Source organism: Hemitrygon akajei, chromosome 4 (assembly GCF_048418815.1).
Source record: "Hemitrygon akajei chromosome 4, sHemAka1.3, whole genome shotgun sequence".
NCBI classification, from domain to species: domain Eukaryota; kingdom Metazoa; phylum Chordata; class Chondrichthyes; order Myliobatiformes; family Dasyatidae; genus Hemitrygon; species Hemitrygon akajei.
This window is the reverse complement of record NC_133127.1, coordinates 87,191,945-87,215,382: the sequence shown is the minus strand read 5'-3', so window position 1 is coordinate 87,215,382 and position 23,438 is coordinate 87,191,945. Positions and strand designations below refer to the sequence as shown.

The 23,438-nt window shown below is 37.4% G+C and overlaps 1 protein-coding gene across 7 annotated transcripts in view; it reads left to right on the top strand.

The window, feature by feature from the left end:
• The window catches only part of rapgef2b (Rap guanine nucleotide exchange factor 2b), a 375,793-nt gene that overhangs the window by 282,046 nt on the left and 70,309 nt on the right, over nucleotides 1-23,438 (top strand). For all 7 annotated transcript variants that reach the window (XM_073042996.1, XM_073042998.1, XM_073042995.1 and 4 more), the window contains 7 exons: nucleotides 9,628-9,786; nucleotides 10,746-10,898; nucleotides 11,007-11,171; nucleotides 12,004-12,111; nucleotides 12,585-12,788; nucleotides 17,406-17,514; nucleotides 18,899-19,142. In XM_073042996.1, the coding sequence (XP_072899097.1) occupies nucleotides 9,628-9,786; nucleotides 10,746-10,898; nucleotides 11,007-11,171; nucleotides 12,004-12,111; nucleotides 12,585-12,788; nucleotides 17,406-17,514; nucleotides 18,899-19,142 (1,142 nt within the window). The remainder of the gene's footprint in view (nucleotides 1-9,627; nucleotides 9,787-10,745; nucleotides 10,899-11,006; nucleotides 11,172-12,003; nucleotides 12,112-12,584; nucleotides 12,789-17,405; nucleotides 17,515-18,898; nucleotides 19,143-23,438) is intronic.

The following is a 23,438-nucleotide window of genomic DNA, read 5'->3' as shown; positions in this document are numbered from 1 at the left end:
AGGTAAAGTACAAAACCAAGTACAGAGTTGGTAATGAGGCCAAAATTGTGCTGATACTAAAGAATAGGCAATAAGAGAGATGATATCTGTAAGAAAAGGATAATGTCAACAACAGAGTGCTGGAGGCCCCCAGAGCAGGATTCTTAATAAAGGATGACACAGGAATGGAAAATACTAGAAAAGGTAGAATATGAGAATAAGAGTTAGAAAAAGAAGAGGCTAAAAATGGAATGTCAGAAAATGATAACACTGAGAATATCAGGTAGGTTCAAGTTCAATAATTGGGACATAGATAAATTGGAGCCTATGGGATGTCAGTGATGTGGGAAAAAGTTCACAGTTCCATTTTATAAATCTGTGACAGCAAAGTACTTAGAACTGAAGGACAATTTAGCTAAGATAGATTGGAAAACTAGATTAAAAACACAAGAAATTGGCCCCAAAGTGGAAAGGGTACATTTGGGATGGTACTAAGAACCCAAGTCCATTGGAAGTTCCAAAAAGCCCACTATAAGCAGCATTTCATACACTACCTAACTCCCACCCTGCCTGGCATCTCTTGCCCTTTCTGTAGATCTGGAATGAAAACAACTCACTCTGGATCCAAAGGAGTTGCCGAAGGAGAGGAATATACAGAGTTTAATTAAAATATAGTTAAAATAAAACAATGACTTTTGGTAAAGGACAAAGAGAGACCATTTTTTCCTTGAAAATTAAGAGCTAGTGGTACAAGAGGATTTTGGAGATAGAGACTCTCAGTTTGTTAAAAATAACTAAGTACTATTAACAAAATCAAAAAATATAAAATCAAACATAATTGTGCATTTGTAGAACAAAATAAAAAGGCAGATAATGTTCAAGAATAAATCCTCAGTTGTTTGCTAGTCATTGTCCTTAGAAAACTTCAGTTATTGCCACCATCTGGTTTTTGTAGCTCAGACAATTTCCTTGCAATTTACAGAACTGCCACAATGAGTGTTTCTCAAAGCCATTTTTAAACTGGATTTTTAATGTCAATTTATATCATTTACATTAATTAGCTTGTCATCATCCTTCCATTATATTTCCATTTGCTTCAGATTAGATGTGACCCAAGATAATTGATACTTGTGACCTTTATGATTTTTAAATGAGTGACTTCAAATTTCCCACAATAACATCGGGTACTTGCCTAATTACAAATTTTAACTGTTGATAGCCTATAATTTTACCTTTCTGTATCATTCCTATTATTAACTTCAGCCCTGCAGCAAAGTTGGATAACTTCAAAGTAATTTATTAAAAATATGGAAAATTCATTAAGATCTCATCATAAAATGTTGTCATCACATTTTTGAAGTAACCAATGTTGCAGTTAATTGTCCTATGTTGTACAAATAAATCCAATCATATTCTATGAACTTGTAGATATCGTGATCTATTAATGTAGAAATACACCATATAATGCTATGTGAAGGCTTATCAGAAAATAATTTATGCTCCAAGGTTATGATGTTAGGGTTGTCAAAAAACTTAGTTTTGAAGGCATGGAAGCAGAATAGCAATGCCGAGATTTCAAGGAATATGGTATAAACCCTGGCCCTGCAAAGCTAAAAGTTTCCAGTGTGTAGACAAATAGCTAGTATCAGGAGTGGAAAGTTTGTGATGGTCGGAGTGGGTGGTAGTTGTGCTATTGGGGTATATTTTGTAATTCAGGATAATGATATTTTAGACTGTCTGTTTCACCCAGAGTATCTGGGCTGCAGTGACATGGATTTACAGAACTTGCAGTATGTATTTAGCCAACTCGGTATTTATGAGATTTAGTTAGATTGAAAACTGAACAGGTAATGTATTGATATAGATACTATTCATTAGCTCAGACTTTTTTTTGGCAGGATCCTATGGATTACTGGCATTTAGCTCTGTAATTGTCAGAAAGAGTAGAGATGTGATAATCAAACTTATGATTGTGGCTGGGAGGATACTGTTCATAGTTATTGCATGATGAACTGTTTCAGAAAACTGGGGGAACACTGATTAGAATATTGAGATCAGAAAATCAACCTGCTTCTTTGGTTGTAGGCAAGTGACAATCTTAACGTATTTACTCTTTAAAGATAGTGGACTCTGGTTAATTGGGCCAGCCACTTATTTGGAATAGCTCTTAAAGAACAAAGACAAATTGAGAGAATTGCTGGGAGTCCCTTTATTTGTTTGGGACAATATGCTGCTTAATTGGGGCTGGAGACTGTTGCTAAACATTTTGTAACTAGTGTAGGTCATGTTCATGTTGTGGAGCTGTTGGTTAGAACCATGCTTAGAACAAACAGTTTTTAAATAGCCTCAATGCATGTTTATGTTAAAAAATAAATGATTTTTGTCAACAATAGTTGGGGAGAAATAAGCAGAAAGACAATTCAGAATTGTTTTACTCATTGTGATTTCAAGTATTCGGACTTGGAAATACCGGAAACAGCCGAGAGTGAAAATGAAATAATTTCACTACTTCACCAAATTAAGAACTGCAGAGAATTTGAAGGTATCAACAATCACCTTGAATGTGACCTTTGGTTCCCCACCAGACACTCAGTTCTCACCTGTGGCTCCAAGTAGCTGTTCACGTGTGACAGCAGCCACACCTGGTACACTGCTTCAAAGGGTGGGCTAAACTAGGTGAGGGTAGCCAATGGGTCTCACACCCTGGTGTGTTAGGGACTTGCCTGTCTTAGCATGCAAAGTCAGCTACGGCAGACTAGTTGGATAAGATCTATAGTGAGATCCAATGCCCAAGAAGGCTGTTCCGCAGCACTACGTGGAGAGTGAATTTCATGATGAGGCACAGAAGACGTCATGGTCATCCACTCCAACCAGGGAAGACCCCAGTTGTGATGTCTACTCGTCCCACTGGACCCAAACCACTTGAGTTTGAGAGACTGAAACTGCCCCAATGCGAAGGTTTTTCTGCTTTAAAACTCCTGCACAGGTTTCCTGTCGTTGTCAGATATGACAGAAAACTGCCAGTGGTCTTGGCCTGAAACATTGACTATACCGGTACTCTTTTCCATAGATACTGCCTGGTCTGCTGAGTTCCTCCAGCATTTTGTGTGTGTTGTGTATTGATAGTGTTCTAGATTGTCCTGTATTTCATTTACATATATAATTTGTTACTCAGATAAATGATTGTCTTTTTTAATACCTTTTTAACTCTTTCCATAGAACTTCGGCTAATTAGAGCAGTCAGTTAATTGGGTTAAAATGTACTGGTCCCGATGAGTCCCAATTAACTGGAATCCACTGCATTATCTTGTTTGCCCTCAGCAAACTAGCCTGTCCCCTGCAATGACTGAAAATATTAGCAGAATTATTCCACCATTTGTATAGCTTCTGCCAGTTCTCTCAAAAAGAGATTTTAAATAATTCAATTGAAAATTGTATATTATCTTCAGTATTATTTTCCAGAATCTGAATTGGTTATTTTCCACAGTCTTGTTTGTGGTTGCAAATAAATGTAAGGCAGAGTTATTGTGCACTTTTATCACTTGATTGGTAAAATGATGGCGCTGGCAAATCACGGCAACACTTCACAGGCAACAAGCAAAGCTGCTAACTATTCTATTCATCACACTTTTTGTGGACTACATTCACTGCAATCCACAGCCTGTAATTTCCCTTTGGGAGTTGTGCTTTTGAACCATCTGTATGGTCTGACGTTATTGCTGTATCCTGAAGGACTTGGCAAACTGGACTCTCAAGAATGCAGGTACATCTGCGGTGGCCTTTGCTGGAACAAATTTGGGGCTGGATTGAAGCAGCATGACCCAGTCTTGAAAGTGAGAAACAAACTGATGTTTGGCCCTTTGCTGGAGCAGAATTGGGGTCAAATCAGTGTGGTGGGGCACTGGGCTGAAAGTGAAAAACAAATTGATGTTTAGTTGATTAAAGCGCTGAGTCAGGTTAAAATGATCAGGGTGTGAAGGCCAAGATGGAAGGACGAACTAGTGTTCAGCTTACTAATCCAGAAGGTTTACTTGCCTCAACGCTGAACTGACTGCGGTGTACCCTGCAATCATTGTCACTTGCTTCAATGCTGAACTGGCTCCGTGTCTGTGGACTCACTTTCAGGGACTCTGTGAATAATGTTCTGTGTGTTATTTGTTTACTTTTTTATTGTTTGTATGATTTATTCTTCCCCCCCACACATTGGGTGTTTGGCCTTTGTCGTGTGGGTTTTTTAATGGGTTCAGTTGTGTTTCTTTGTTTTGTGGCTGACTGCAAGAAGATGCATCTCGTTTGTACATAGTATACATACTTTGATAATGAACTGTGATTAGTGTCTTTGACAATGCAAGATACAATCTTGTATGAAGAATGTTGTCCACAGTTTCTGCACATACCATGACGTGACCCAGCCCCACCTGAAAACCTCCTCTCATGATGAACCCACCATTGCTGATGGTGCACAGTCTGAAATTTTCACAAACTAAACACTAAAAGACCAAAATTTTTATGTCCCAACCCTCTCTCATTCTTTGGGGCACAAATACAAATTCTCTTCCTTTTATTAAGCTATCTGCATTCCAACAACCTATTAATCTTTGATCTTGAACTTTAGATGGGTATTCTGCCTCATCATCAACCTCACTTATTTCACTTTGATAATATAGTTTGGTTGTATCTCTGCTCAAGCTTGTGTATTTTTGCCAGCTTCATTCATATTTTTATTACTTATACACTTGAGCCTCAGCTCACTTGTGCCTAATTTGGGTTTCGCAAGGATTGTAGATCCATTCGGAAGTGAGGTGAGATTCCTTTAATATCAGTTAATGTCAAAAATGAATTTTTTCAAGTGCAATTGTCATGGTAAAGCTGAGGTGTGTGTATTTGGAAAACAGCAGCTAGAGTCATGGATAGCATAAAAGAAGAGAGTTGTCATTACTGTAAGCAAATCATGGCAGTCTCAGAACATTGCTACAGGAACTCCTCAAGGCAATGTTCCAGGCCCAACCATTTTCATTTGCTTCCTTGATGATCTTATAAAGTGGGGATGTTCACTAAAGATTGCATGTTTAACATTTTCAACTCTTTTCAGGAACTGAAGCAGTAAGAGCCAACCAAGATTCAATCATTGGGCTGAGATGTGGAAAGTAACGTGATTAGCATACGAGTGCCAGGCTACTAGGATAAGCAGTGGTATTACTATGATAAATATTCTAATGATAAGAAACTCAACTAGGTCAGCCACGTAAATAGTTCGTGTGAAGAGCATGTCCGAAGCAATATCCTGGAGCTAGTGACTCAGGTTCTGACACCCTAAAAGATGTTCACACCTTTGCAAACCGTGGCAAGGAAGAGATGAAATATTCTCCACTTGGCCTGATGAGAAAGAAGCTCAACAGCTTCTATGGTGAAATTTTTCACTCAGTTTAAATATCACCCACCAACCTGTCATTTCCTCTGTAGTTGGCACATAGCATCTACTGTCTACAACATCTACAAAATGTGCCGCAGGTTCTGCAATTGCATACTTGGAATATAGCAACAGTATCTCCCAAACTTTAGTTTCTACCACCAGTGAGGATTATGGCATTGTGTCCCTGAGAACTGTATCAGCTGTAGGCTGTGTTGCCAGTTGCATTGCATCCTGACTTGGAATTGTATTGTGATTCCTTCATCAAGGAAACCACTCCTCGTGATACACCATCTCCACCTTATCAAGGGTAATTAGGGATGAACAAGTCAGTAAAGCCAAAATATTACTGTCAAAAGAAATACTATTAATTCGAGCTGTTTAGAAAAACCTGAACTCATTCAAACCTAAAAGGTCATAGCCAATCACACACAAGAGAAAATCTGCAGATGCTGGAAATCCAAACCTGTCGAGAAGGCAGGTGTATGGAGTTGAGTGGGTTCCAGGATCAGCCATGATGGAATGACAGAGCAGACTCGATGGCCTGAATGGCCTAATTCTGCTCGTTTGTTTCATGGTCTTATAGTCACTCAAAATTCTGGAGGAACCCAGCGGTCCAGGCCCGAAACGTCGACTGTACTCTTTTCCATAGATTCTGCCTGGCCTGCTGAGTTCCTCCAGCATTTTGTGTGTGTTGCAAGATCATATCCAAACTTACATTGTCTCTTTCACTCACTATCACTGCTTGAGTTCAAGCCGTAGTTTAAAAATTCTCATCCTTATCTTGAAATCGTTCTATAGACTACTCATTCCAACTCTTCACTTAATCCAGCCAATAATCCTTTGAGATCCCCATGCACTCATTAATTTTAATTATTCTGATACTGCCATTTACTTTCAGCTGGCATGTGTTAGAATCAAACAGGTCTGACAGCTCAAAACTGGGCATTCATAAGATTTGTTAATACTCACAGCAGTAGAACTATATTCCATGAAAATCTGTGAACTTGTAGCCCAGTATACTGTCAAACCAGGGCAACCACATGTGGTGCAATGAGGAGTACAGAAGGGCATACCAGGAGGAGCACCAGATATACTTGCAAATGAGATGCCAAGGTGGTGGAGCTGCACCATGGAACTACGTGCATAATAAACAGCATGCAGTAGAGAGAAGCCAAGCAATCCTAGAACCATCTGTCTTCAGTCCATGTGTGTTTAATCATGGATAATTAAATAACTTAGGGAGAAAATTGGCTGAACTGTGATTCAAAGTCCAGCTTGTGAATGCCAAACTCAAGACTAAAGCTCAGGCAACCACTTTTGATTGGAATGGTCAATTAATGATTCTAGTATCTTTAATTGTAGAAACCAGATTTCAACCAGCTCTGTTTATTGCATGTTCTTTCAGAAAAGAATTGCAAGCATTGGATGCAGCAACATATACCAACTTATTTCTGGATTGATGTCACTATCTTGGAAAAACTGAAGTTCGAGGGAAACTATCTGGAGTCATGTCTTGCACCAGGATAACCACAGACATATATAGTGTCAAAAACAGGCCTTATTGACCTGACCATGATACCTTATCTGTGTTAATCCCATTTGTTTGCATTAGACTTGTATCCCTCTATTCCATTCTAGCCTACATACCTATCTAAATGCTTTATAAGCATTGTTATTGTATCTGCCTCTACCACTGTCCCTGGCAGCTGGTTCCTGATACCATCACATCTGTGTGAAAATTCACTCCTCGTATCTCCTTTAAATTTTTTCTTTCTCACCATAAACCCATGCCTTCCCTGGGTAAAAGACTATCTCTCCTATGAATATTCTTCATAATTTTATAAACCTCTTAAAGGTTCTATGCTTCTAAACTTCCTTTGCTCCAGTGAGGATAAACCCAGCCTATTCAATCTATCCTAATAAAAGAATCATCCATTCCAGACAAATCTTAGTGAAAGTCGTCTGCACTCTGTTGTTCTCATATCCTTCCTATAATGTGGTGACCAAAGCCATACACAGTATGAAATGCACGGTGTGGTCTAAACACATCTGTTTTGTATTGCTTTAACACAATTTCCCAACTCTTATTTTAATAGCCTTGGCCTATGAAGGCAAGCATACCAAATACCTTCTTCATTACCCGAAATACCTAGGTAATGACTTTCAGTAAGTGGTGCACTTGCACCCAAAGGTCCCTCTGTAATCAACACTCTGAAGATCCCCGACAGAATTTAATTTCCCAATGTGCAATACCTCACATAGGCTTGGATTAAATTCCATGTGCTGTCACTGCATCCCACTTTCCAGCAGATCTATGTTCTGGCATACTGTTAGACAGCCTTCTTCGCAAGAGTGTCACCTCCATGTTGAATGTCATTCCGAGTTGGAAATGCACCCTTCATTGTTATGACATCTAAATCTGGAATTTGCATTGAAAAACATTGACAAACTGCAGAGGTTTAAGAAAGAAACACATCCATCACCTTCTGAAGGGCAGTTGGATGGCAGTAGTGGTTTGCCTTGAAAGCAGTTCTTGAATTTGATTAACCTTGAGTGCTCAGAGTTAGACCTTGAGCTTTTTGAGACTCCTTTGGCCATTTTGTTATCACAGCTTCGTGGATATATATTTTTAAATGTGTTTCATTGCAGCAGTGCCTGAAGGCATTCTGCTCTTAAAAATGTGGTTTTAATTATTTTCTAAATATTTCTTTCTTCTATCCTTCAATTTACTGTCTCAAAAATGAGAATACAGCACTATTACAGATTTTTCTAACACTGACTACATGAATTGTCTTTAGTTTTTTAAAGATTTCATTTTAATTCCTAAATGAGCATTTGTCTGATTTCTCTTTCATATATCCAGATCAATTATGATAAAGGACATGGTGGATTTGAATATTTGAGCATTCCTTTAATTGGTATTGAAATAAAATATGTACAAATTTGAAGGAAGTTTTGTGTCATTTGGAGTATTTGTACAAGTACTTTGGTTGCTAATCAAAAGTGTGTGTGCCCTAAAGTGATTTCTGCATCATAGATACTTAAGCTGATGTATATCTAACCGATATTTTATATCCAATTTTACAGATCCTTTTGACCTTTTTATATCCTGGTCTCAGTTCATGTCAGGGTAGTTGTGATTTCCTAGCATCACTAGCTTTCTTACTTTGTACTTTCTAGAAATTTGCCTTTGTATTTACTTCTTCTGCATGATTGCCAGTTTTTGTTTTTCCAATTCATCCAGTATGGGCTCTTTTTTACGATTTCAGTGTATCATTCTTCCATTGTTATTCCCTTCAATAATGCCACACCAACTCATCTGTATCCATTTTGTCCTGAAATTCCCCTTCTGACTAGTTCTAATGCGTGCTTTGCTCTTGGCCAATATATCGTACGTTCAGATGTCCGTCTCAGTCTTCAATTCTTTGTCCTTATTCGTTAGAAATTTGCTGCATTAATATAGAGTTAAGCACTGCCTAATAGTTTATTTTCCTGACTTTGTTTTCTGTCTTCCAGGCTATTTCATTAAAACTTTAATGACCACATCTGATTGACTATGCTTTTTGAAATTGCTGCAAAAATTTCTTTACCAAGCCTGATTATCTTTAAACCCTATCCATTGGTATGAGCAAATCTACTGTCATGCATTTTGGTCCCTGCCCTGCCTTAATGCAACCCACTGTCTAGTACAGGCCCTCAGAACTTGTCCCAATTATAATAACACTTCTCTCTGACACTAATATTTAAGCCATGTATTTAGTTGCACTGCCCTCTCAATTTCTGTACTCTCTGAAGTATGACACTGATAGAAATCCAGAAATGATCTTTTGAAATCTCCTTACCTGTCTATAATTTTGCATGCTGTTTTTTTTCCTGTGTGGCAGGGTGAGCATTCTATGGAATTGTAGACTTTTTGCACTACCTCTATTTACTAAGAAAAAAGAAATTGAAATCTAGCTGCTCTCCCAGGTCAATTTTTACCAAATTCTGAGCCGTTATGATTAAGTAATTATTAATAATGCATTTATTTTTCTGTTAAGTATAATGTAGCAGTTCTACCCCGTTTCATAGAATATCCATGCTCACCACATTCCAGCTCATTGAATATTTGCAGTAGCAGCACTATTGAAGTATCACTTTCATATGTATTTTGAAGTATACAAAAGTAGTAATTTTCCTTGCTTGGTAGTTTAGGAAATTTGTTTGTTTGTTTATTTATTTATTTTGTTTTCCAGCTTGATTCATGGTCAGTCATTTTAAATGGTTCAGTTGAGGTTACTTACCCCGATGGGCGACTAGAAATCCTGTGCATGGGCAATAGCTTTGGTGTCTCCCCAACTATGGATAAAGAATACATGAAGGGCATAATGAAAACTAAGGCTGATGACTGCCAGGTAATTAAGTTTGTTTTTGGCCTGAATATATCTGAAATCTTCATTCTGAAAATCCCCATGAATTTTATGCTATCTCACTAATATAAAAGAAAAATGTTGAAATAATGATATTGAAAGTAAGTGTATTCAGAATTACGTGGTGGAACTACCAAGTCAAAGATAGGCAAATGGGTTGTTTCAACCACAGTGGTGTCAGTATATGTAAATAATATGTTGAAGGAGTAAATGCTTGTCACATTGTTTCAATCCTATTCATTACTTTATTGTAATGCATTTAATATGTCATTAATAAATCTTAAGAGTCATACAACACAGACTAGTTTTTGAAATTCGTGCTGAGCATTAAATAGCCATTCATGTAATGCGTTGTGCCATTTTATTCTTCCCATTTTCCATCCAAATTCCTCTGGATTCTACCACGAGCCTTGACACTTGGGTACAATTTATTGTGGCCTATTAACCCATTAACCCAAAAATCTTTGGGACATAAGAAACCAGAGCAACCAAAGGAAACCATGTGGCCATGGAGAACACGCAAACTCCATGCAGACTATATCAGAAGCAAGGAATGACCCCATCTTGCTGCAGTTTTACTGCTTCACCAATTTGAGGCATTAAAATAATAAAATATTTGAAGAGCATTCTATTTGATTTTAATGAGAATAATAATTGACATGAAGGATCAATCAATATTCTAACACTGCACTTTGAAGTGTTTTTTTTTCCATTTTAATTCAGCCTGATCTGGTCTATGTTTAATTTATGAAATTACCATTTTATTAAATCAGTACCTTTTGCAATAAAATCTCATTACCTACAACAGTAATAAGTTCAAGAAATATGGAACTTTAGTATTTCAGAGCATTGTGTGAAGAATTTTTAATTCAGAATTTATGGATTTAGCCATATCCTGATTATAAAATACCTAGTGCCAAAGCATTTTCTACATTCCCTTTCAGTTTGTGTGCATAGCCCAGCAAGATTATTGTAGAATACTCAATCAGGTGGAAAAAAATATGCAGAAAGTGGAGGAGGAGGGAGAAATTGTCATGGTGAAAGAACATAGGGAGTTGGATCGCACGGGAACCAGGAAAGGACACATAGTCATAAAGGTAAGCAGGAATTCTTAAGCGTATTTCAGGCACAACTTTCGTAGAAATTGAATTGTTTTCTCTATATGAAAACTTATTTTCTCAACTTACTCTGTTTTATGATACTAGGGTACACCTGAACGGTTAACAATGCACCTGGTGGAAGAGCACTCAGTGGTGGACCCAACATATATTGAAGATTTTCTTTTAACCTACAGAACGTTCTTATCAAGCCCAATGGAAATTGGGAAGAAATTACTGGAGTGGTTTAATGACCCAAGTCTCAGGGACAAGGTTAGTCAGATGAAACGTGTAAATAGTTTCATGCTTGAGATTGTAATAATAAAATACTTAGCAATTTAACTTGTAACTAATATTTCCCTCTCCAAGTGTTAATGTGTTAAGTATCTGGTCATTATCTTTGTGATATCGATCCACATCATTTAGAACTGTATTGACCGGTAATGCAGCTTGAATAATTGTTTGGCCAAGAGGATATCTAAAATTATTAATTCTATTACTTCTTTCTTCACAACTTCTTGCCTTTATATATTTAGATTTATTTTAGTGCACTGCAGGTTTTGATAAAGTAATTTTACCATTATTTGGCAACGGTTTCAGGATTTGTACACATATATTGCAAGTAAAGTCTTTTTTTAAAAAGTATTGTATATGTTGTAGTGTTATTACTCCATCGACAAATAGGTTATTTCATGTTCTTTAATAATATATTTCATTCGTTTGAGAGTGGTGGGGTATCTTGAAAGCTGTTTTAAGCAAGAAAGGATATTGAAATATTTCACATGTAAACTTAAGTGTGATAGGAATGTTTAAGGCTCTCAGTAGATGTACTTCTTGTAACTTTAATACAGTATTGTGCATAAAATGCATAGTTACAAATCTCATTGCTCTGTTATCTGCTGGTATAATATACCTACAGTTTCTTCATATAATCTAAAATTTAAAGTAACGATTTGACTAAAAGGATAATTTTAAGGATCAAAATAAATTCAGGCGATCAAGCCTCCAATGCCCATCCTTTATCTTATGTATGGAAATTATCAGCATGTGTTGTACGTAGCTAATCTTTAATGATACAAATTAAACCTTTTTAATTGCTTTGTAGGTTACACGGGTAGTATTATTGTGGGTAAACAATCACTTCAATGATTTTGAAGGAAATTCTGCAATGACCACGTTTCTGGAAGAATTTGAAAACAATTTGGAACGGGAGGTGAGTTATTCCATTTATGGCATGCTTAACTTTGAGATCCTCCTCGTAAGGTAGCTAAAAATACTGTAACATTGTGCTTGAGTTTAGAAGGATGGGTGGTCATCTTACTGAAACATCTGAGATTATGAGAGGGACTGACAGACCAGATGCTGAGAACTTGTTTCCTTCATTTTCAAAATCTTAGACTGTGTTTAGCCATTTTGGACTCTGATAAAGAGAAATCTCTTTCTCAGTTACAGTTTTAGTTTTAACCTTAGAGCATTGTGAATATTCATTTGTAAGTATGTAGTGAACTAGGAGTATTGAGGACAGGGAAATATTGTCTTTGAGCTACAGGATCTGTTCAGTATTGAAGACAAACGCGGAATTGAGAGATTAAATGGCTTATACCTGCTACTGTGCATATGCCTTATGTTTTTATTATCACAAGATAAATTTTGTACTGCTAACAAAGTATTTGTTGTGTTGTGTAGAAAATGGGCGGTCACCTCAGGCTATTGAATATTGCCTGTGCAGCTAAGGCTAAGCGGCGACTTATAACTTTAACAAAGCCATCACGTGAGGCTCCTTTGCCATTCATCCTATTGGGAGGCACTGAGAAAGGCTTTGGAATATTCATTGACAGTGTAGAGCCTGGAAGCAAGGCTACTGAAGCTGGATTGAAACGTGGTGATCAGGTTTGCTTTATATTTTAGCTTTTTTTTGGAGAAAAGTACATTCATCTAACTAAATATTACATCATGTCTGTAGCAAAACTTTACACTGTACTTTCGCTGCGTTTTGAAGTTTCTCAGATCTCATCAGCTAGAACTCTGTTTCAAAACCAGAATTAAATATTCATTAATGAACCAGAATTGCTGGGACATGGGTCATCAGTCTGTAAGAAATGTTTGTGTGATTGCTTATATCCAAGCATAATTCTGCCATCTTCTATATTTTTATTAACTGCAAAGGGGAGATTTAAATTAGTATCTCATCACTTTCTCAAGTTGCAATCTATTGTACTGTTCAGTAGTGTTTTCAAACCTGTATCAAGGTGAAAATAAGATGAAGGTTTGGTGAGCTGTTTCATCATATTTGCCCATCAAACAGATAACAACGCCATAAACTGAAACACATGATTTATAAGAATAGAAATTGAATGAAATGAAAATAGTTCGTTGTTGAAGATTTTAGGACTATCTTTTTGTAAACATCGAGAGAAATTTGAAAGCCATTTGCAAGGAAGTATGGTGAAATTGTCCCCACCACCCTCAGGCATTACATTGCAGATTGTAAAAGAGTTTTCTCAGATTCCCTCTGAACCTTCCCCTTATCTTAAACTCATGGCATCCAATTTTATATGCCTCTACTATGGAGAAAAGTCAAGATTTTATTGTCAGGTGCACAAATATAGTGAGCTGAAGGTACAATGAGAAAACTTGTTTGATGCAGCATCAGAGGCACATAGGTACAGACAAACAGAATATAAATTATGCAAGTCACTGAAGAGAAGGGAAAAAAAACTGCAAATACAAGACATTGATGCAAAAGAAAGACACAGTCAGAGATAATATGCTGTGATAAAATGCTGTGGAGGAACTCAGCAAGACACGCAGAATCTGTGGAGAGGACTAAGCCTGTCTTGCTCCAAGACAGTCAGAGATAAGCCCTTGGGAGTGGAATAAGTGGTCTGTAGTTTTCCATTACTTAGGTAGCCTCCTATAGATTCTTTCGTGTTGCAGAGGGCTATACCTGTGATGGACCAACATGTGTCTACTACTGTCTGGAATCTCCTGAGTTACCATGTTTGGAGTTCCCAAACCAGGCCATTATGGAACCAATCAAGCTATGTTTAAGAGTGCAGGTTCAAAGTTCAAAGTACATTTATTATTGAAGTATACAACCTTGAGATCTATCTCTTTGCAGGCAGCCATAAAACAGAGAAACACCATAGAACAAAGAACAAACTGTGAATAAAAAACACTAAGTAACATTAAACGTCAAACTGCACAGTCCCCAAAAGTGAGCCCACAGCCATGAGCCACCAAGACGAGTGAAGCCAGTCCAGGTACGATGCCATGGCTGCAGGCCACATCTGCAGATCCAGTTCCACACCGAAGCATCTCGATCAAATTGCGTAAATAGTAAAGTGCATTCAGCTCTGAGAACGTTAAATAACAAACCACAGCCGAAAGTGAGTCCACATCCATGAGATGCCGAGGCGATCGAACTTTGCAGCGTGGGACCCAAGACTCCTGCATCTTCTACCAGCAGCAGCGAGGAGACCAGTCAAATGTAGCCAGACGGCACTGAACACACATTCATTTCCCATTCTCATCCTCATTGATTTTAATCTTGCCCGACACATCAACTGGTATGGTGTAATAGGTCCATGTTATGTCATTGATGCAGCCACCCCCAGTGATGGCTGTAGCTGCACTCCACACCGAAACCCCCGGGAGATCACAGAAGTGCTGGATTGTTCAGTCTGCCAAAAGATATATTCTTAAAAGGGAAATTAAAGACTTAAATCCATTACAGTTCAGAGGAAGTCATAGTAATATTATATCTGGAAGAAGGAGACTATCCTGTAGTTTTGAAAACTGTATACAAGATGTCACTGTTGGTCACTGGCACCATGTTGTATGTGTAGAGGTTTGTTAAATTATTTGTTAAATCCTTATCTTCTGAGAAAGTAGAGGCATCCGCATGCCTTCTTGTGATTGTTGGTCCAGGAGAGTTATTCACTGAGTGCCATATTTGTGCATCTCCTAACTTTGTATGTCTCCTACTTGCCCTTCCCTGGTCTTCACTGCCTTAAAAAAAATCTGTTCATCCAGCCTGTCCTCATAACTGAAATACACCATACTGGGCCACATTTTTGGTGAATCTCCTCTCCATCTGCTCCAGTAGAAGCATGCCCTACATGTTGTGTGGTGATCGAAATTGCATGCAATACCTCATCTGTGAGCTGATCAATGTTTTACGAGATTGTCCCATCTGAAATCCCAGCTTTTTTTAAAAGTTGTACCATCTGAATTTCCTGCTATTATATATTGTGCCGTGGCTAGTGAAGGCACATTTACTTCTGTGCATTCTTAACCACGTTACCTACATGTGCTACTGTTCATTGTGTATATTCTTGTATTATTAATCATCCTAAAATACATCAACTCACACTTACCAGCATTAAATTCCGTCCACTATTCCTGTCCATTTTACCAACTCATTGATATTGTCCTGTAGCTTCAGAATTCGCAATCTTTTTCAACAATACCTCCAATATTCATGCCATCTATAGACTTATTAATCATTTTAGTATCATATCCAAATTGTTAATAATTCCAGTACCAATTACTGTGGTGTACCACTGTCACAGCTTTCTAATCAAAAGAACATCTGTCCACTATGATGTTTCCCATTACTCAGGCAATTTTGAATCTAATTTGTCAAGTTGTCTTGGATCCTGTTGACCAATCTACCTCCAGTGGAATCAGCTCCGAGTAGTATGTGGCTTTACTGAAGTCTGGACTACATCAGCTACATTGTTATCATTAAGCTAAATTTAATCACATTGGTCAGACAGGTTCTTCCTCTAATTATGTATGATTGAACCCTGCTTTTCCAAGTGCAAATTAAATCTGTCCCTCAAAAGTTTTTGTACAACTTCCCTAACACTAAGGCTTATCCCTACTTGAATAAAGGTGCTATATTTGCTGTCCTCCAGCCATCTGCATCTTACTTGGCGCCAGCAAAGGTTTAAAAAGCTCCATTAGAGACCAAGGAATCTCTTCCCTTGTTTCCCATAGCAGCCTGGGATGCATTTCATGAGATCTTGGATATTTATTCATCTGATACCATTTGTTATGATTATTTCATACCATTTTTCTCATAACTTGTAACAGAATTCCATTGTCTCCCTCCCTGAATTCACAAGCTACAATGTTCTTGTGTTTTGCATGTAAGGGGAAAGGTGTAAAGAGTTGACCTACCTCTTCTGGTTCCACGTACAAATTGCCCATTTGGTCCAAAAGACTTGGATTATTTTCTGTTTGTTAACTTACCTGGGCTTAATACAATGCATCTTTTTACTATTTATTTTCATTTATCTTTATTTCCAGCTCCATTACTACTAGTAAAGGAGGAAGATCACTGAAGTAATGCAAAGCAGAGTAGGCTTTACAGGTGGTGATTTTTGCACCAACACCCACCCATGCACTCTCCTGTTATCATCCTCACCCTGTGCAGCTACCTTTTTTCAAGATGCAGCAGGAGATTGACACAGCCATTGATGTAAGTCAGGTGGAGCTTCAAATTTTCATCTGATGCACTATGGATGTTAAGGGATGATCCATGAATAACCCTTTCAACCATCGTATATGGTTACTAGGGAGACTCATTGGGTATTGGCTGCTGTCACTTGCTTGCATCATGCTTTCCTTTAAGTTTTCTTTCATGGTTATTACCTTCATCACTTACTAATTGACATTTTTTGTGTCATCAAGAATCTTGCTACACAGTATTTGATCATTTTAATTGTTCTATTTATCTAACATCTTGGAAATAGTTTTTCACTTTTAACCTGTGAAATTATGCAAATATTAATCTATTTAATTTGTGTATCGTTAGTGTAATCCCAGAAATGGCAGGATCAATGTTAGTTTGAAAAATTGGAACTGTCTGGACCCAGTTGTCAAACTTTGGTCACATGTCTCTGCACTTGAAATGACAACTAGAAATTTCATTGTAGTTTTCTGTATTGTTTGTGATAGTACATGTGTTTGGAATGAAATTCTTGTAAATTGAACTATTGCAATCACAAAGTAACCTCACAAGATTGATTTCCCTGTGTAATAAAGGGTTATATAACTGGAGATCACTGTAAGTAATTTATTCTTTGTTTTTAGGCACATTTAGAAGTATTACAAAATAACTATACCATCAAACCAACCATCTGGTATTCTTGCTACCCTTTTACTGGCATTTTCAGTAATCAGCTGAGAGAATTTAGTTCCCATAATAGAGTATTTACCATAACTTTCACTTGTGAAACTGTTTATACATAGTATGCTTAATTAGCTATGACTTCTCTCCAATAAAATTTAAATTGGGTTCAGCCATTCTTAACTATTTTGAGTATTGATATTTTTACAGTTAAATAGCTTCTTGAGATTTCCTTGATGACCACTAACTTTTTGTTTGGAGTACATTGAAGTTTGTAACAGCAATATTAGATTATGCGATGAATTTTTGAGACTGTCATTACGTATTTGGTGCAAATCAAAATTGAAAGCTTTTTTTATTTTTTTCAGATAATGGAAGTTAATGGACAAAACTTTGAGAATATTCAGTTACCTAAAGCCTTGGAAATTCTAAGGAACAACACTCATTTGTCTATCACTGTGAAAACAAACTTGTTTGGTAGGTTTTCAAATACAAATGTAATTTCATACAATTTACATTACCAATTTAGTACTTTTTTTTAAGGCCATCAAAAGATAAATGTATAACTGAATTAAATAAGCAAAAATGTGCCTTAAAAGACTATTTTTCAACATTGGGTCCTGATAGTCTTTGTCCTGTGGTTGTAAAAGTGGTGGCTGGTGAGATAATTGAAACTTCTGATTCCTGGAAGGTATCACTGGATTGGAAAACAGGAAATGCAACCCTTTTGTTCTGAAAGGGTAGGAGGCAGAAGGCAAAAATGTGTAGCAGTTAGCCTTTGAAATAGGGCATGGTCCCTGAAGTGGCTAGGCATTGGTCCCTGAAATAGTGAATAATAGCAAAAAGTTATGGTATTTGATTTGTATAGGGATTTCCAGGTGTTAAGTTTGGATTTTCGTGCTAGCTTTATCTGTCTGTATGAGGGAGATGTTGATTTGGAGGCAGGTTGTTAAAATATATCTTGTAGTTGGTGGACACTGAAGCCAAAGTGTGGCAGTGCTGGAGGGTGTAAGTGATGAATATGGTGCATGGAGTGGCAGGCAGATGACAGCTGTGTTCTAAATGGCGCATGCTTCTTCAGAATTCTTGACCCTTTACATAGCCAGGCAAGTGGAGAATCTTCCATCATATCCTTGTGTCATTCTGTTTGTGGAGGGGATCTGGTCAGTGAAAAGCAGAGTTACCTCTCAGAAAATATAAAGCCTTTGACCTGCTTTTGTAACCAAGAATGTATGTGCCTGGTGCAGTTAACTTTTGTGACAGAGGTGATGACAGGATGTTGATGATGGGGGATTCAATAATGTAGATGCTTGGAATGTTCCATCGAAGTAATTGGGATATCTCTTGATATTTGTACGTTGTATGACATAATTTTCCCTTGCCAGTCAGCAGCTTGAATCCTGACGAAGGGTCTCGGCCCAAAATGTTGACTGCTCGTTTCAACGGATGCTGCCCGACCTGCTGAGTTCATCCAGCTTGTTTGTAGCTTGAGCTTGGATGTTGTCCCAAGTATCACTGCAAGGATGGCCCAACTGTGGACCAACAAGTAAAATTGAGCAATTTTATTCACTGTAGAAAGATTATGCATATCAAGTTATTAAATGTGGTGGGAAAGCCATTCAAATTAATTATTATCAAACTAGACATGTTGAACTTAAGGTTTATTTTCATGCTGAATTGCTCAATGATGTGTGTACAGATGACTGTATTGCATTTTGTGTGCAGTCAGCTTGTGTATTAACTAGGTAGTTGCAATGAAGTTTCTTCCCGTTAAATTTATTTTGAGGTTAAAACCTCTTGTAAAATCAAAATGTTCAGAGGTCAGAAAACTGGCTGATGTAATTTTCTGCTTTTTACACAGTATTTAAAGAACTTCTATCCAGACTTGCAGAAGAGAAAAGAAATGGTGCTCCGCATTTACCAAAAATTGGCGACAAAAAAGGCAGCCGCTACTCCATCCCTGACCTTGCTGTTGATGTTGAACAGGTGATCGGATTAGATAAAGCAAATAAGAAGTCCAAGGCAAATACAGTAGTAGGACGGAACAAATTGAAGAAAATACTGGACAAGACACGAATCAGCATCCTTCCACAAAAACCTTATAAGTAAGTGGATGTTCTTTGCTGTGAATTTTTTTGATATTGGATCATTCATGAATATTTGTTAAGCATTGTGTGGCATGTATTTGGTAAAGCCAATATTTTGCAAGAATTGATCATTATTGAATAATTAACATTTGTTGAATAAGTAGAGCATTGATATTGAGATAGTCTAGTGAAATTATTTTAAATATTGATCTTTCAGTGATATGTAAATGTGTTGAATCAGCAGAAAGTGCATACTCCTAAGTTGTTTATTTTCTTCTCTTTCCCATTGTTAGTTTATATTTACTTGTCAGTAGTTTTAACTTGCATTAATTCTCCCATATTAAGTTATTCGTACATGGAATAATGTTGAATTATTCCGTATTTAAATAAATTTCTATGAATGGGGCAAATGTCTTTAACTTCTAGAACATAGAACAGGAACAGGGTCTGCACTTTAAATAATGCTGTGCAATATTTTCTGTATGGGGTGCCAAACCTTCATGATGGATTTTAACTATAGGTTGAGGTATCTCCTGATTGAATTCACATTAGAAAGTCAAAATGTGTGTGAACTCAGGTTTTTAAAAAGCAAACATGAGGAAATCTGCAGATGCTGGAAATTCAAACAACACACACAAAATGCTGGTGGAACACAGCAGGTCAGGCAGCATCTAGGGAGAAGCACTGTTGGCGTTTCGGGCCAAAACCCTTCGTCAGGACTGACTGAAAGGAAAGATAGTAAGAGATTTGAAAGTACTAGGGGGAGGGGGAAATGTGAAATGATAGGAGAAGACCAGAGGGGATGGGGTGAAGCTGAGAGCCGGAATGGTGATTGGCAAAAGGGATGCAGAGCTGGAGAAGGGAAACGATCATGGGACGGGAGGCCTAGGGAGAAAGAGAGGGGGAGGGGAGCACCAGAGGGAGATGGAGAACAGGCAGAGTGATGAGCAGAGAGAGAAAAAAAAGAGGGGGGAGAAAACTAAATATATCAGGGATGGGGTAAGAAGGGGAGGAGGGGCATTAACGGAAGTTAGAGAAGTCAATGTTCATGCCATCAGGTCATACAAAATAATGTCATACAACATACCCTCCAATCCCCTCCCCCCTTCTACTTAATTTTTCATCATGAACTGTGCTCCAGGAGCTTCATCATTATATCTGGATGCCAACATTTCTTTAGAACTTATACTTGAGTACTGTCAATATTGAGAAAGGAGAATTGTACACATTTCTTCGTCGGTGGTAAATGCTGCTGTTTTGATGTTGACCGCATTAGAACCAGTTACCTCTCTTCCAGAAATGATTACTTCCTATTTTAATGAATAAAATGAGTAGGTGAACAACTACGCTATTAAGGCATTGAAAAAAATTCCTATATTGAAAGCAGAGTAGCCTGGTAGTGCTGCATAGCATATAATTTCATAGTGTATAATTTCCTAACCTACTATTAGACCTTGAATTTATGATCTCAATCAAATGAAGGAATTAGTGAGTGGAAGTCACTGAGCAGTGAAAAGGTGGATTGATATTAGGAACATAACTAGAGCATGCAATGGTAGATGATATTTGTGCTATTCCTTCCTTCATTTTTTTGCATAAATATTGTTAATTTCATTCATTTACCTGATTTAGCAATCTCATTTGAAGTTATTTTGCTTCTGGCCATAACCATTTGAGGATGTTGAGTAGGTTTATAAAACTAGTGAGTTATTTGCAGTCTTTTCGAGAAATGTAGCAGTTGTTAACTGCTGGTGTGACAAGCATCTGAGATGACTACTTCAGGGTTATGTATCTCACACAAGAGAAGAATAATAATGCCTGATTGAGGCTGTAAAAGATAAATCTTAACAGATAAATTGAGTTCATGTGCATTGTATAAATGTTATGTGCATAGTCATTTTCTTTTGTTAATTCACGTGTGTTATCCCTCATATAAGAGAATTGTTCTTCATAGAAATGTAATCACTGTGTTTCCATTGATTTTCTCCTCTTTGTTCACCCTGGAATGAAGGAAAAGTAAATGGTACTTAAGAGAAACGAACTCGATCTTTTGCACCTTGCGGGAATTTTATGTGAACATGTTCATTGAATAATAGCCTACTAATTGCTAGGTGACCTGTTTTTCCTCCTGTGCATTAAAGCAATATTTCTTAATTATACTATCATACCCAATTAACTAAACAATTACATTGAAATTAAACACTGAATTCAAATCTGAATCTAATTCAAAACTTTAAGCAATTCTAGTTAGAAGTAGAAAATGCAATTTATTTTGTTTTATAATTAAGTTTATAATTGCATTTCTTTTAGTTTTGTAAGTGAGTCACTGTGGGTGTATTTCCCTATGGTAATTGTTACAACAAAAGGCCATTGGTGCAGTTGTAATAACTCACTGTGGCTTCAGTCAAAAGTAATTTTATAATCAACAAGTATTCTTGCATTTTCATAAATAGGTTTTATATGGTCTTGTACTGTACCAAGTTATGGGTCATCTTTCCATTAACATTTTAAAATATTAATCAAAAGGTGACCCATAACGTAGAAGGAAACAAGAACAGGTTCCAAATTCCTTGTCATTGATTTCTGTTCTACATATTGCTTGCAAGGTTATAGATTTCCACCTGACCCTGTGTTCTCTGACTTCATAAGAGAAAATCGCATCCCATTTTCTGGACCCTGCAGTGATCAACTTCAGTATGCTTAGCTCCTGACTACAAATGTTTTTATGTGATGGAGCAGATTTTATTGTTCTTGGTTGGTTCCTGTTCATTCTCTTCAGACCTAATCTCTGCTGGGCAAGCTTTGGTTATTACATTGTTCAATCTTTGCTCAATGATCTTTCAATTATTACAATTATAAATATTCACAATTGAAAGGTGATTGATCAAATAGTGTTTTGGTAACAAGCTTCTCGTAAAAATTTATTGACTTTGCTGTTTATTTTTCTCCATGTAGTTTTCAAACTGCCTTCACTCAAATATTCACCCAAGAATTAAAATGCTAAAGAAAGCATGATTGAATAGTTTAGCCAATTGCTCTATGTAAATACTTGGTAGAGTGATACAGTGTGACATCTTGTGAATCTTGGCAACTGATTTTAATGTGCTCTCATTTAGACTTCCTTCCACTTCTTTGGTCTCAGCCAATCTAGAAAAGCAGTGAAAAAAAGAACAGCCAATAGTCTCTCAGGACGTTTATTACTTAAGAAGAGCTGATATTTCAAGAACAATCTGATCTCTACAAATCTCTACCTTTGTCAAAGACCTTTACTGGATATGGATATCATTGTATGATCAGCATCAATTGCTCATCTTTACATCCCTTGTTAGTCAGTTAAGAGCCAACTACATTCCTCTGGAATTGGTGTTACTTACAGGAGATACCTGATAGGGATGCCAGGATCACATCCCAATAGGAATACAGTATAAACGATTACTGAACTAGAACGATTTTTGTGCTGCTTCATATTCATCACTAAGCATTTTAGTTTTTTTAAAAGTCAAGGTGCCCCACAAGGCTGTGTGCTTAGCCACCTGCTGTATTCACTTTATACTTACCACTGTGATGCCAAGCACAGCTCCAAATGCTGTATTTAAATTTGCTGATTGTTGGCCGAATCAAAGTTGGTGATGAATCAGGTTTTAGGAGAGAGACTGAGAATCTGACTGAGTGGTGCAACAACTCAATGTCAGCAAGACCAAGGAGCTGATTATTGACTTCAGGAAGAGAAAAAACAGAGGTCCATTTGCCAGTTCTCATTGGGGAATCGCAGGCGGAGATGGTCAGCAACTTTAAATTAGCGCGGCAGCACCTCTACTTTACTTTTTTTTAGACCTTGTGAAGATTTGGCATGTCATCTAATATTTTGACAAACTTCAATATATGTGTTTTGGAGAGCGTATTGCCTGGTTGCATCACAGCCTGGCATGGAGCAATGCCCTTGAATGGAAAAGCCGACAGAAGGTATCTGATACAGCTCAGTCCATCACGGGTAAAGTCCAACCACTGCTGAGCACATCCACATGGTGTGCTGTCACAGGAAAGCAGCATCCATCATATCATCGTGGATAACCAACAGCCAGGCCACGATCTCTTCTTGCTGCTGCCATCAGGAAGAAGGTACAGAAGCCACACCACCAGGTACAGAAACAGTTATTTCCCAACCATCAGGCTCTCAAACCAAAGGGGATAACTTCACTCACCCCATGACTCAGCTGTTTCCACAACCTATGGACTCACTTTCAAGGACTCTTCATCTCATGTTGTTATTATTTTATTATTATTTCTTCTGGTTTATTTTAAAGTTGCACATTT